Raw genomic sequence first — 15,785 nt, 5'->3', positions numbered from 1 at the left:
ACCAGCTTGGCTCCAGGTTCTAGACCCCTAGGAAAGGCTCAATTAGTTTAATTCCTGGTTCCCAGCTATAACATGATCCAGCCCTAGCAGAGGCAGGCTTTTGGGAAATGAATGAAGCAAAGGATAGGAGGTTCTCTCTCTTTTAAGGTTTATTTTTTTTTCTGACTTTGTCTTTTTTTTTTTTAATCTTAAACTTCATATTGTTCTGGATTTAAAGCTTGGCATAATTTGTTTTTGTGGATACATACTTGTATACTGGATATTCTGCTTCTTCATTCTGGCTCTTTGTGACTCTTACTAAAAATCTTTGTGCTATTTTTTCTTTTTTCTTTTTTTAAGATTTGTTAGATCATGTAATGCCATCAGTCAAAAGTCTCAGGCAGCTTCCTGTCTTAGAACCTGGCTCCAGATCTCTGCAAGTGCCTTCCCAAGCTTCCTGCTCTCGTATGCATCTGTTTGGCTTCATCTCCTTTTGCTGTGTCTTGTACATCCAGGCTCCTTGCCTTCCTGATGCTCCTATGTTACATCTTCATGAGCCACGCTATTTTGCACCTGCTATTCCCTTAGTGTGGGAATGGTAGAACGGGGAGATTAGGGGAGCGTGTTCTTCCTTCAGGAATCCCTAAGGCCAGCATGACGCCTTTGCCCAGAATGTCACTTTCTTACTGAAGGCTTTGCTTTAATATTCTCTTGTCTATTCAGTATTCTTTATTAACAGTTTTATCATACTATATACTTTGCTTATCAGGTTATTTTGTAATTGCTTTCTCCCTGAAAACAAGCTCCCTGAAGGTAGAAATTTCATCCCCCTTATTAACTGGTAAAGCCCTGTGGGCTAGAAAATTGCCTGTCAGCAAGTAGAATGGCTGAAATCTAGGCTTACTAGCTTACTAGGCTTACTAGCTTACTAGGCTTACTAGCTTACTCCCTAGGAATGAAAAAGAATTTGAGTTCAAGCTTTAAAGGACTATAGTATAGGTCACACATGGTGTGATCTTTAGAGACAGGTGCCTGGGTTCAGATCACATTTCCACCACTGATTCTCCAGGTGACCCAAGTAAATGATCTAGTCACTAGGCCCCTCAGAGTCCTCTTTTGTAGTAGGAGTGGTAACAATGCCTTCCTCACTGAGTTTTTGTAAGGGTTCATGTATTTAAGTCAAAGGGAGAGTTACCATGAGACAGAGAGATCTTCCATCTGGTAATTCACTCTTCATATGGGGCTTGGCCAGGCCAAAACCAGAAGCCAGGAGCTTCTTTCTGGTCTCCCACACGGGTGCAGAAGTCCAAACATTTGGGCTGTCTTCCACTGCTTGCCCAGACACATTAGCAGAGAGCTGGATTGGAAGAGGAGCAGCCAGGATTCCAACCAGTGCCCCTAAAGGATATTGACACTGCAGGCATCATCTTTCCGTATCACATCGTAATACTGGCTGCCAGAAGCTTTTTTAATATACTGGTTCTCCAAAGTAATTTTACATACTTTCTCAGCTGCCTCATTCCGGTCTTGTTAACTATACCCCATTCTTGCTCTTCTCATTTATACATATTTCTTGCAGGGAAAAATCTACAGTTGTGAGTGCTAATATCCCGGGACATACAATCCCAATAATATTGATAACCTTCTTGATACTCTCTTGAAATCCATAGATAGCAGTTTTGCAAGGTGGATTTTTGCAAACATAAATTTCATTGTTTGGGAAGAACTCCGTAGCACTCTACATTTCTTTAGGGTCAGTTAAACTGTACTAGATAGTGTGTGAACTCATACAGAGTATCAATTTTCTTGGCTCCCAGTACTGACTTGCATGTTATTTGATGTTAAATTGCCCCTGGCAAATTTAAGTTCATACTAAAATTTTTATAGTAATACATTATTTTATGCAGGCACAGTTAATTTAAACTTTAAATGTAACTTTGAATAGAAACTTTACTGATTATTAGAATAAATTTCACTGGAGTAATAGACCTTAAATGTAAAACAGATTCAAATTAAAGAACTACTTAATTAAAAATTACCTTGTCATGCATCTCAAATTTTATGGTAAATGCAAATGGTTATTATCAGTGTTTTTAAAAAATTATTTTATTTATTTAAATGGCCAAGAGACAGAGACAAAGCAAGAGAGATTGCTTATCTACTAGTTTACTCCTCCAAATGCCCACAACAGCTAGGTTGGGCTAAGACAAAACAAGGAATCCTTAACTCCACACAGATCTACCATATATACAACTGAAGTGGGACTCAAATACTTGGGCTTTATCTTTCTGCTTCCCAGCGTATACATTACTGGGAAACTGGAGGCAGGAATGGTGCCAGGACTCAAACCCATATAGAATGCAGGTGTATTAATTAGGCTTTTAAAATAATTCTTAGCAAAACCTCTTCTTGCAGTTAGAATCAATTATTAATACAAAACCATATCAATTAATTAAAACATGTTGTTTAATAAAAGAAATTCTAGATAATCTGATTTTAGATAAAAACTGAGATTTTCTGAACCAAGGTCTATTTATTAGGTTATTTTCTGAAGCTATTAAGCAGAGTGATCAGTAGGACCATCTTTCATTCAACTGGTACTTACTAAACAGTCACTGAGCACCACTGAACTGATGGTAAGACAGCACATTGTTTGGCCCAACAGGTGCCTCACTGTCAAATGTTGACTTGCATCCCTATTATCTTATGCAGGTCACACCACTGGTCTCTCGTTAAATAATGACCAGCTGTACAAACTCACGTATTCCACTGAAGTCTTTGTTGATCGAAGCAAAGGAAAACTCCAAGACAGTGTGGGCTTCCGGATTTCATCTAATGTGGATGTTGCCTTACGATGGAGGAATCCTGATGGAGATGATGACCAACTGATCCAAATCACGGTGGGCATTTTCTACTCCCCGCCCCAAAATACAAACCCTCAGACAAACAAAACTCACAGTTAGATGTCAGCAAAGTGTTTCAAACATTACCATTTGATAGCATTTGTTTTGTGCTTTTCATTATATGGTATGTTGCTTATTTCCAAAACAAATAAGTGTTTGCTGATCAGAAGATCTCATCTTCCAAAAGATTGAAACAGGAAGTCAAATGATCAGTAACCAAAGTATGATCTCTAGTTCTGGTTGTCATTAGCAGTTTCCTGAAACAGATTCATTCGAAATGTTCTGGAGTAAAGTGTCCAGAATCTGTGTCATGTGAGAAACAAATGAGATCACTGTGGTTGAAAAATGAGATAAATTAAGAGGTACCTGAGTTCTTTGATGTAATAGATGGTATCACTAATGAACGAGTGATTTTATTGTATTTTCTTCCTGGGGACAGAAAAAGGTATGCCTTTGAGCGTCAATATTTGATCACATTGCAGTGGCTTAGATTTCCGTGTTGAGAAGGAAGATCAAGTTAGATATTCTTGAGGCCTTTTTCAGTTTTCATAGGTGGTGATTCTATGTTTTGCTTTAACAGAACCTAGTCTGATATTATGAAATAGATGTAGAGGAGCAAGTTTTTAGAACTGTGGCTGTTGATGTGTTCTGTAACAGGATGTAACTGCAATACATTTGCTAAGTGATTTTTGTTTCCTTGGGTGTTTCTGATAGCTGTCACATTTTCCAAGTTGGATCAAAACATCAGCATCTGCTTCTCTGAGGCATTTTCAGTAGAACAGTAAACTACTATGTGGTGACTTGGTAATTAGTCTTCTCAGTGAGTAGCCTGTTCATCTGCCTTATAATACATAGTTGTGATAGAATGGAACAAGAATCTCTTCAGACATGTAAATTAAAGCAAAGTAACGAGGCAGATAGCAACTGCTCAAAATAAATGAAGTGACAATGACACAAAATACCTATGTTTAAGTTATACTTACTATAAAACTGAAATCACAGAGTTCTTTAAGTAGCTGCATTTTTGCCTAATCCAAAAGCTGTTTTTGAGAGGTAAAGCAACATAGATACTGAGAGAGAGAAAGAGAGAGAGAGAAAGAGAGAGATTTGATCCTGTCTGCTGGTTCGCTCTCTAAATGCCTTTAATGCCTGGTTGGGATGAGCCAGTTAGGAGTTGGGGACTTAATGCAGGTTTCCTATGGGGGTGGCAGGAATCCAGTTACTTGTGCTATCCTGGTGACTCTTAGGATCTGCATTAACAGGAAGCTGTGGTCAGGAGCTAGCATCAAACTCAACTATTTCTATGTGGGATGCAGGTGTCCTAAACACCAGGCAAAGTGCTAATCACCCAGTCTAACTTCTAATGCATTCTCATCCTCTTCAAGTGAGTGGCAGGTCCTATGAATCATGAATTGAAAAATGATAGAGATTATTACTGGCTTTGTTGATCCTTTTACCATTTTATCCTTTAAGATATTGTGATAGAGACAGATATTGGGAAGTTTTTCTGATAGGTTTATTTCTGTGACTCCAGATAAATGATGTAAATGTGGAAAATGTGAATCCAAAAAGAGGAGAGAAGAGCATCTTCAAAGGAAAAAGTGCCCATCAAGTTGTACGAAAGGAAAACTTGGAAACCCTCCAAAGACCCGTGCTCCTTCATCTCGTCCATGGAAAGGTAAAGGGGTTTCTAGGCCCAACATCATTTGTGTTCATGTTCATAATTTTCTTTTCTTCAGCAGATATTATTTAAAGTAACCATATTATGATTACTTTTATGGAAAATGGAATGATTTTGAGAACTGATGAGTGGATTAAAATTAAGTATTAAAGTCAATGCTTGGAATTCTCTATTTTTAGCCAATTTATGTTTCTTGGTTTTGTGAAAAGTTGTTTAGTAAAATACATGTGTATTGATGAGAGACGTTATTATAAGGTATATTCCTTAACAAATTAGAAAGTATAGTAAAAGATAATGTAACATAGCAACTCATCTCATCATAATTGAGTGAAATAGAAAAATTGTAAGAATAAAATGGCATAGCTTATTAAGTGATATTGATTTGTGATAAAAATATCAATATCTGTACAAAGCTTTTTGAAAGTGCTGGCTTGTCTGAAGTAGAGCTGATTTTCTAGTAAATGTTATTAGAGATTATGATGTCATGGCCTCTCCCACAGTCCAATATGCCTAACCATCTTCAGGAATTCTTCTTCCTGCTTCTCCTTGTCAAGGTATTTATCATGTTGCAGGCTTTGCTCATAGGTTCATTCTTTCATGCAGTTCACTGCAAGAGAGAAATAAGCGTGCCTCTTTACAACACTGTAGCACTTTGTTATTCACTCTTGGCTCATCTCACTTTGTGTTCGCTTACTTTGTGGACTTCAGTAGAGAAATTTCCCATTCCTAATTGAAGCCCCTCCCTCACATCTCTGTGCCTTCCCACTTTCTTCCCAAAGCATCCAGAACTATGCTTTGCATTGAGTGAGGGGATGTTCTTTGAAACCTGTCCCAATCTCCTCCCAGGCCCTGTGCCATTTGGACTTATTTCTAAGAATTTACCATAATGTATTATAATCTTCTATTTTTCTGCTGTCCATATTCAGAGTCAGTTTCTTGTACACAGATGTACTTTTCAATCTGTATGTTTCAACACCTTGCTCATGGGGGGCACTTGGTTTTTGTGTGAAAAAAAGAAAAGGAATGAATAAGGTTAGATGGGGATACAATAGATCAGCCTTGTGAAGGGTTGCTTCCTGGTCACTTGGTAATTGCTCAAATGCGCTGAGCACTTACAGAGGAATTACATGAGTTATCACTTCTACTCTCATGGCGGCACCAGGGAGCAGGTGCTGCTCCTTCTTCCTCCTGTGATAGATGAGGAATTCAAGTGAAAGAACAACTGGCAAGTGGTGGAACGGAGACTGGAAACAGAGTCCATGCTCGAACTTTTATCTTCAGCTGTCTTCTGGCTGGGGAGTATTTGGGAAAATGACCATCTCTTTGGTTGATTTGCATGACTCCTTGTTCCATCCCTGACAGTTAACTTGATTGATTTGCATGTGGCTTAACTTAGTTCACATGAATTGCTGTTATTTTCTTCTCTGGGCTTCCCAAGTGGCAAGGCATCTGAATTCATAAAATTTTAATTACATTTATAATTTTAATCACAGTCAATCATTTTAAAGCTCCTGGAGCGGCAGCTAAGTGCAAAGTCTTTTGTGACACATGCAACTGGACTGAGTCCTCACTGTTCAAAGGCTGGGCTGGAACTGCCACATCATTATTTCAGTGATACTCATGTGCCCCTTCTGGAGCAGCCATGATCTGTGATGGTTTCCTGTAGTCACAGGGTAAAGTACATCACCTTATCTTTTGACTATACAATAAAGTATGTGTTGGAGAAAACTTGACCCTGGAGACCAAGAAGGCAAGTGTTCAGCTACATCATTGGCAAAAAAATCATCAAACTATCATTTCAGCTTACTCTGTGAGAAATTATACAGAGTAAAGCAATTTTCTTAGCATGTCTTAATTCAGTTTCAAACAAGATTTACATCTGGAAAATTCTGTGATTTCAAGGATGCTCATCCACATATACATTTGTCCTTGGAGGTCCTCCTCTCTCCCTTCCCTGTCTGAAACTCTCATGTTTGCATTATAATAGAAAGCCATCAAAATGCTTGGGTTCATAGTCATTGCACATCTTTTTTCTCATGCCTACTCATTTCCCATATGTAAGTGCTTGAGCAGCAATTGTAGTTTTGCCTATAAATCATAAACTGATTTGGAAATCTTAATGTTTGGGTAAATTGATTAACAGTGACAAGTGAAAATGCCTCAAGTTACAACACAGAATTTTTTTCAACTTTAAGTGTTAATCTAATTAACTGGATAATGACCAGATTTCCATGTTTTGGTTTTGGCTGTCTGTATCGATTAGATGGACTAAGTGGCTGCTGAGTTGGCCTCTTGTCTCATCTCCAGGCATTGATTTGCTCTTAGTCGGCAGTATGGCTTTTCTACACACATCACACCTCCAAAACAAATGTGACAGCTTCAAAGTTCTCAAGCACTGTACAGACCAACATTTATTTCTTTGTTGTTTTCTAGCATGCCGTTTCCTGGTTGTGCTATGCCTTAGATACACATCAAAGATGAAGTTGCTGATCCATGTTGGCTGGGAAGCTTTTCATTTACTTTTGCTGTCTGGCCAGTTAATATAGTTTTTCTCCTATCCTTAAAGAATAGGCAAACTCAGGGAGTGAGGCCTTCTGATCCCAAGGCAAAGTTGTTCTGCCACATTTTGTGGGAAGAGTCCCTGCAGCTCCATCTCAACAGTCTTCTCAAAAAGAAAGAAAGAAAGAAAGGAAGGAAGGAAGGAAGGAAAGAAGGAAGGAAGGAAAAACAGTCTTCTCCAGTCTCGCTCACCTTGGTTTGCTTGGGTTAAAAGCTTAGTTTCATTTTTGTTTTTTAAATTAACTACGTTGCATTATGTGACACAGTTTCATAGGCTCTGGGATTCCCTCATCCCCTCCCCGTGCCCTCCCCTCATGGTGGATTCCTCTACCTTGTTGCAGTATTACAGTTCAAATTAAGTCAAGATTCTTTTGTTGCAAACATATACCAAGCGTAGAGTCCAGCATCTTACTGTCCAGATAAATTCAACAGTTTCTTGGGGAGACCATCTCTGGTCTGAAGGTAGAGCTGGCAGAATATTGTCCCGATCAATTAGAAGCCCCAGCACAACATCAACAATTTACAACATTATGGAATTAATTGACATGGTATTGAATAATCAATATGTTATAACAGTGCGAGTTCTTAACCACATCCTGTGACTACTTCATTGACCCTTCAATTTTTGTTTGTACATAAAACCGGCTACTATATACCTTAAAGTGGCAATAGGGCACTATTCAGCTGTCTCGTGTCTGTTTTCATTTTAGTATTTAGCAGTTTATTGTGTTGACGCATAATTTTGCTGCACTTGGTAGAGTTTAGGATAGTCTAAACTGGCTTATAAATCTAACTAGGCCTTTGTCAACAGTTGAGGTGCAAAACAGTTTTAGGAGGGGTGTGCAGAGAAATCTTCCATCCCCTAGTGAGGAGTAACTAATCTTTGTGTCCTATACAGTAAGGTGTATGTGGATCCATGTTGATCGTTTCCTGTTTAGTTCTAAGCTTTCCTTATATTTCTCTATCCATTCTATTTTTTTTTGGGGGGGGGGCCCTCCGGGGCGATCCTGATGGTCATTGCAAGAGAGGGTGGAGATCCGAAACTGGAGCTGAGCAAGGACCAGAAGAAGCTCCTCTCCCTAGTCCCGAAGGAAGTTTGCAGTTCTTCTGTTTCTGTAGATCCCTCAGGGCTCCTGACTGTTTTTCCGATGACCTTGGGTCCTGCGAGGAAGGTTTTGGGCCTCTTACATCCCAAGTGGTAGATCCAAGCGGGGCTGGGTGACCTCGGAGTTCTCAGCCTCCGAAGGCACTCCAGTTCCCAGTGTTCTCCTTGTCTGTTGGGATGTAGTCCTTGGTGCCCATACTGATAGTCCTTGGTGAGGATCTGAGTCTTCAGGGTTGGGATACAAGCCTCCTCCTGTCCACCTGCTCCACTCTGGGGTCCCCCCCTGCTCTGTGCATATGACCTCCTGTTAAGAGGTTGTCAGAATCGCTCTTGTTTCCCCCTGTATGTCTTTGTAATTTAACTATTGTTTAATGCTGATTCAAGTCTGTTATGATCCTGATAGGTTATACTTCCCGTCTTCCTCACACATTCTAAGGAGATGGAAGATTTCTAACTAGGTTGTACTCACTACTGTTCCTGGAAACTCTGGAGACCTTGAATTTAGATAAGAGCCCTGTGCCCTCAGGTGTTCAGAATTCATTTCAGCATTGAATGAAATAATCAGTTTTATGGCCTGACTATAGTAAAACTTACTCAGTTCCTGCAGTGAAATAATGAATTTAAGATTATTGTTGTGACAGCCATGTGGGTTGAACTGCGAGACTCTGGCACTTTATTGTTTTTTTGACAGTCTTGACACTTAGCTAAGAATGATACCAGTGTTATCTTCACCTTGGATCTCAATGGTTTACATTTAAGAAGTAGAGTTTTGGCACTAGAGGTAGCAGTTATGAAAATGAAGAAATCTGCCCATCTTTTTTTAGTTCTAGGGAGATGATAAAAACAAGCAAAGAGATAAAACCCATTTTTTTCTGTGTGTTTCATAGTTTCATTGGTCAGCCTGTCAGGGAACAAAAGGGCACTAACTGCTTTTCTTAGAGGTCAATAAGAGAAGAGTACTCAATCTTTTGGGTAGACAAAAAGATGAAATTCAAGAATTGATCTAAGATTTTAGATAAAGCATAACAGTTTAGGCACATTTTGTACCCTGCAAAGAAAGTGGAGATAATGATGGTAGTGCTATTGTTTTCTCCATTTACTTCTTTTGAAAGTAGGTAAGTCATAGGCCCTAAGCATGTGTCTGTCTGTCACCAGTGAGTGTGCGCTTCTGACTGCCCCAGGTCTTACGCAATGCACTTAGAAATCTCTGACAGTCTTGCTATCCTGATATACCATCCCACAAATATTTGATAGGGGAATTAAATTGTGGTTACTGAAGGAAACAAGGCCCAATTCTCAAAATAGAATGTCAGAAACTCAGATTTGGATCTAAGAATTTGCCAGTGATTTGTTTGGGAATATGATACCATAGATTTTCAGACACTGAGGTAATTTTTCCAGCTCCTTTTTAACCAGGACAAACACAGCTATTCCAACAATCATAGGTCCGTCTAGTAGTAACTAAAATTGATTGTGAGATAAAGTGTCTAGCATATCTGTTATGAGATTTGAACACCTAATTTGACTAATTCAGGCAAATATTCTTATGTGGTAAGGCATGAGATTTATGAAGGCTGAATTATTCAGACTTGTATTAATTGAATTCATTGCATGATTACTAACTTCCTGTTTTGTTTAATAAATCATGTTTTTTAAAAGGTACATAGAAAAGGCATTCAGAATATTTCTAGTAGAAATACTCAACCATAATGACATAGATCTTGGGAATTTTTAAAGGGAATATGTAGCTATCTTCTATTTCTAAATCATGTGATACTATTTAGAATCAAAATAGGAGTAAAAGGCAACAACTTGTTTTTGGAAATCCACCTGCAGTTTCATCCTGTTTATTATATATGGACTAAGTTATTGCAGTGGTAAAACATTCTCTGATCATCCCTGTGCCTATAAATATCAAGGATGAAACTAAATTAGGTCACTTACTGTTGTTGCCAAATCAGTCACCCTCATTTCAACCTCTTTTCCTTGCCTTCTAAAGGAAACTTCAAAGCAGGTCTGGCACATGTATAGCAACAGAATCTCAATCTTAGGGCTTCCAACCTTCTGTATCTTCTTTTTCCTTAAGCCAACATGAATGAGCTATGTAGCGAGAGGATGTGGACCACATTCTCCTCTTTGAGCCTGCACGTTATGGTTTTTCCTGGACCTTTGCACCATCTACAGAAGCTATGCTATCTCATCTAGGAACCTTTTTTTTTTTAATTTTATTTTTGTTTTTGTTTGCTATTACTTTACAGCTTGATTAACAAACAGTATTACAAGTAGATAATTTAGTGAACATGTTCAATGACAGTATTCTCTATTTTTTTTCCTTGGGTCATCTGTTTTCACAGAAATTCCAGCTTGTCCCAACATTCCTTCCTTTCCTCCACAATATCCATCAAATCAGAGCCTTGGTTGCTGACCTCTTTAAATTTCATATCTTGATAATCTACTTTGTTAGAAATTTAAATAGCTTCTTTTTACAAACAACAACCAAAAAAGAAACCAAAGCTTTAAAGTAGCAGATCTCTTTCTTCCAGAATTAACAGAGTGAGAAGAGTGGCAGAGTGACTTTTCCTGCCAATTATTTCTAACAGAGCTGATAAATGATGCATTTTTGCTTTACTGGTGTTTGTCTTTTTCTTCTGTTAGGTCAAAGAGTTCTACTCGTATCAAAATGAGCCAGTTGCCATACAAAACCTAAAGAGAGGATTGGCTAGCCTGTTTCAGATGCAGTTAAGTTCCGGAACCAGCAATGAGGTATTTACTCATTTTAGTAAGGGTTAAGCATATTATTTTTCATTAATGTTGCTATGCGCTTTTAATTAGGATTTTTATTTGGTAAAGGATGAGAGAGGATTGGATGAACAAGTCTTGTTTATGTCATTTAATTAACTGTTTTGTTACTTAAATACAGGGTAATGTAATACAGCTGATCTGTGAGTGAGAAAAATCTGATGGCAATGTTGGTTTGAGAAAGACCTGAGCAAGTCTTTTTAGATGTATTGCCAGTGTCTTGAAGCACCAGTCAATTCCCTTTAGTTCACCAAGTTGGAAGCTAAGGTTAAACTTGGGAAGTCAAGTAGACTGTCCCCTCTTCTCCTCATATCAAGCCTAGAGTTAAGCATGAAATCCAACTTTTCTAATCTGAATACAGCTAATCTGTGAGTGGATGAGAAAATCTGATGGCAGTGTTGGGCCAAGGAAATGGTGGATTTATGCAATTACAGGCAAGATGAGGTGCTGGCCAGATTCAGGAAAAAGTTCAGAGAACCTAAATGTAGTTTGTGTTGGGATACAATTGCCTAAACTCAAATTGTTGATGGGGTTAATGGTGAATTGAATTAGCCTCATGGTTTGAAAAAATTTCCAGTCATACCCAGCTAGTCAAAGTAACATGCACATGGGCTTGGTGCGATAGTGTAGTGGTTAAAGTCTTCACCTTGAACATGTCAGGATCCCATATGGGCACCGGTTCTAATCCCAACAGCCCCACTTCCCATCCAGCTCCCTGCCTGTGGCCTGGATGGCCCAAAGCCTTGGGACCCTGCACCTGCTTGGGAAACCTGGAAGAAGCTCCTGGCTCCTGGCTTCGGATTAGCTCGGCTCCAGCCATTGCAGCCACTAGAGGAGTGAGTCAGTGGATGGAAGATCTTCTCTGCCTCGCCTCCTCTCTGTATATCCACCTTTTCAATAAAAATAAATAAATCTTAAAAAAAACATACACACATACACATAGATACAACATCAAAAATCAATTGCCCCTTCCTTGCAATGACTTTCCTATGGAGCATTGTTTCTTTGATTTGTTTTGGTGGTTTTTTTTTTTTTTTTAAGATTTATGTGTTAATGTATGTATGTATTCGAAAGGTAGTTATAGAGAGAGAGCGGGGGAGAGAAATTGATTTTTCATACACTGATTCACTCCCCAGTGGCTGAAGTGGCCAGGGCTGGGCCAGTCTGAAGCCAGGAGCCTGTAACTCTAAGTCTCCGGCATGTATTTGAGTTTTTTGTTACTTTCCCAGTTTTATTAGTATGGAGCTGAATCAGAAGTAGAGCAGCTAGGACTCAAACTGGCATCTATATAGGAGGTTAGAGTCATAGGTGGCAGCTACAAAGCAAGGCCCTGTGATTCTTATTGGCCATCAAGAGAAGTTATTCCTGGGACATTGAGAAGCTGCTAATAAGACTCCAAGAGGATGGATAAGAGTTAATGCTCTAGAGGAAGCCTTGAATGATTCCTTTTTATCTTGTGATCCTATTTTAAAAGGAGGCATTCCTCCTCCAGTGGCACATTAAAAACCTCAGATTTTAAACTATTTTCCATTAGAATTCAAGTGGTCCTACAGGATCCCAAGCATTATGGTCTCACTTTTCTTTTTAGGTAGATATCTCTGGGGATTGTAAAGTTACTTACCAGGCTAACCAAGACAGTGTGATCAAAATTAAGGCTTTGGATTCATGCAAAATAGCAAGATCTGGATTTTCAACCCCTAATCAGGTATGATCAGTATCACTTTCTGTGACTTCTTCAAATAATCATGTCCTATGGGAGATTAATTTGAGATAATAAAAAATAAAATAATGATATAATTGGGAAGCTTTCATAATGTTTAGTTTGTGGTAGTGTTTTCAATATATGCATATATTCAATATATGCAATTCAAATACTTTGTAGATGTGTGTAAATAGTTTCCTTTGTGCCTTGATTTGAAGATTAAAATGATGATTCCTTGTTACAATGATAGATACTTCTTTATTTAGGTCTTGGGTGTCAGTTCGAAAGCCACATCTGTCAGTACCTATAAAATAGAAGACAGCTTTGTGACAGCTGTGCTGGCAGAAGAGACGCATGCCTTTGGACTGAATTTCCTTCAAACCATCACAGGGAAAATAGTATCAAAGTAAGACAATGTTGAAATTTTTATTTCTTTGCTGTTATTTGGAGTTTTATTGTGCTTTGCAAGTAGATGTGTGTGTGTGAAATATTTTCTCCTTTGAGTGTTAGTTCCTTGGAAACAGTGATTAATATTTTGCTTTGATTATTCACATTCTCTATAATAGTACATCATACCTACTTGTTTTTTGCATAGAACTCCATGAAAAATCAATTATGCATTGAATAGGATTTAAATCTTAAAAAGACAACTTACTTGACTATCCAAATTCATTCTCCAATTTTGGTTTTAAATGTTTTCATTGTTAAGGCTAAAATGTGATGGCATTCATCTTTGTCTTCTTGAAGAGGTTTAATTTTATTATTGTTCGAAGACATAAAAGTTTTGTGCTAGAATTTGTGGTAAGAATTATAACATTTAAGTACTAAAGACTGTGATATCCACTTGAGAACATTTTTCTGGTCAGAATATTTCTAACAGGATTAACTGAAATTTCAAAAATAAGAGTTTTTATTATTTCAATTTATAAAAGAATGGTTTCACTCTGCTACATGTTACTCTATTGCCTCCAACTTTGCACTAAGGGCAGGTGTTTGCTGTAGTAGTCAGGATGTTGTTTGAGATACCCATATTCCATCCCAGAGTGCCTGGGTTCAAGTCGTGGCCCTGTTCCTGTTCCCAGTTTGTTGCATGCACCCTCTAAAAGGTAGCAGGGATGCCTCAGGTACATAGGTTCCTGCACCCATGGGAAACATGCAGATTGAATTCCTGGCTACTGGCTTTGGTCTGGTCCCTGTTCCTGGCTGGTATAGGCATTTGGGGAGTGAAACAATAGAAGGAAGATTCATTTTCTTCTCTCTCTCTCTCTCTCTCTCTCTCTCTCTCTCTCTCTTCCTCTCTCTCTTTCATTCTGCCTTTCAAACAAATAAGCGGTTTTTTTTTTCCCCTATTCCTCTGAAACCAGTCCTAATGTAAAATCTTGGGAGAAGCGTACTTCAAACTGTAAATATTTTAAATTGCATTGAAGTTTCATCTGAAACAAAATCTCACATCCTACTTCATATAATATCTATATTATTTTTATATGAAATAAGCATTTTAAATCACTTTTCAGGTCTCTCAGATATCTGCTATTTAACACAGCAACCCAAATGTATCAGTATATTAAAAAAGAGCAACAATCACTGCATTATTCTCTCAGTGTTCCAAAGGTGTATGTGCTGATAGTGTGCCACATGAAGGATGGATTTCCTTTCAGAACATAGCCCTAAAAGATGCAGAGTATTGCTTCCACTGTCTTCTGTTAGTTGGGACAGTCAGGGTCCTTCCTGCCCAGGCTCAAGAAGAGGGATACAGACCCCACTTTGGATAACAGAGAGGCAGGTTCTGGAAAAGCATGCCAGACAAAAATATTGTTTAAACCGTTTTTGGGAGGTAAGCTTTGTTAGCAATCTTACTAAATAGGTAACATGCAAAAGTCTGAAAAATCACTTTTAGAAAGCTGGACTAAATTCAGAAGGGCTGATATCACGTATCATGTTCAGTTTGCAGGCAAAGTTTCTCCTCTGAATTCTCTTATAATATTCCAAAAATTCAGATTTAACTGTTTCAATTTTTTTTTGAGAAAATTTGATGCTTTCAAAAACACCTTGGTAATTATCTCAGGGTTTCAGTTACCTTTGCAAATATTTCAGTTGGAAAGATATGGCCATGTACAACTGGAATAAATTAGTGTCTTGTTGCCAAAATAATATCAATATCCTATTCATTGAAAAGAAGGTTTATAACTTGCAACTTCTCTTTGCTGTTGTGCAGGCAGAAATTAGAGCTGAAGACGACTGAAGCAGGCCCAAGACTGATGCCTGGCAAAAAGGTTGAAACTGTAATAAAAGCTGTGGATTCAAAGTACACAGCCATTCCCATTGTGGGGCAGGTCTTCCAGAGCGAGTGTAAAGGCTGCCTTTCTGTAAGTTTGAACAAATGTAAGATTAATCGTGGCTTAAAACTCTAGCTTTCTTTTGTCCCCAATTATAACACTGGTGAATTCTATAAAGAGTTTCTGAAGAGCAATCAACCACCGTGGAGTTATGATGCTAGTAGCCAAATAATATGCACCTGAACAATGTGTAACACATTTTCTGAAAATAAATACTATGATTTAAGGGGGCAACCTTTTAAAAGTCTTACCTAGAATTCAGGGGAAAAGAAGGCCTAATGAAGATAGGGAAGTGTAATGTATAGGAAACGGATTTGAATCTTGCTACTTTGCCACTTAGCAATGATATCGGCAGGTGCAATACTCACACTGTCAGTGCTCTGAGGATCGCTGTGAGAACTGAAACGTGATAGTAAGCTCTCTGCCTCCATTAAGGAGCATGTCTTTCCCATGCTCCCCATATCCTGTATCACAGACTAAAGCAAAATACCCTGTTTTTAAGGCAAAGTGTAGACTATCTGAAAACACTTTAAATTAAACAAAGAGCAATTTCATTTGTTGCATGCATCAGATCAGTATCATTGAAATGATATCATTAGAAATGACTTTTGAATTCAACATTCCCTAATATGCAGCCTTTTTTTTTTTTTTCAAGAAGGCAAACCCTGGCTTTGTGCTCTGTAACTGCTAGGAGATACTCTTGCCTTGGAAGTTAGCAGTG

At 38.3% G+C, this 15,785-nt stretch overlaps 1 protein-coding gene across 4 annotated transcripts in view; it reads left to right on the top strand.

Moving 5' to 3' along the window:
* The window catches only part of MTTP (microsomal triglyceride transfer protein), a 71,395-nt gene that overhangs the window by 18,492 nt on the left and 37,118 nt on the right, over window positions 1-15,785 (top strand). Inside the window, exons 2-8 of one of the 4 annotated variants that reach the window (XM_058667009.1) lie at window positions 2,692-2,879; window positions 3,597-3,663; window positions 4,417-4,560; window positions 10,883-10,990; window positions 12,615-12,731; window positions 12,995-13,134; window positions 14,944-15,094. In XM_058667009.1, the coding sequence (XP_058522992.1) occupies window positions 10,961-10,990; window positions 12,615-12,731; window positions 12,995-13,134; window positions 14,944-15,094 (438 nt within the window). In that variant the 5' untranslated portion in view covers window positions 2,692-2,879; window positions 3,597-3,663; window positions 4,417-4,560; window positions 10,883-10,960. Of the gene's footprint in view, window positions 1-2,691; window positions 2,880-3,596; window positions 3,703-4,416; window positions 4,561-10,882; window positions 10,991-12,614; window positions 12,732-12,994; window positions 13,135-14,943; window positions 15,095-15,785 lie in introns of all 4 variants that reach the window. The other 3 variants (XM_058667010.1, XM_058667008.1, XM_058667007.1) reach the window with 3 other exon arrangements.

Source organism: Ochotona princeps, chromosome 7 (genome assembly GCF_030435755.1).
Source record: "Ochotona princeps isolate mOchPri1 chromosome 7, mOchPri1.hap1, whole genome shotgun sequence".
NCBI lineage: Eukaryota > Metazoa > Chordata > Mammalia > Lagomorpha > Ochotonidae > Ochotona > Ochotona princeps.
This window is presented reverse-complemented; position numbering and strand designations above follow the sequence as displayed.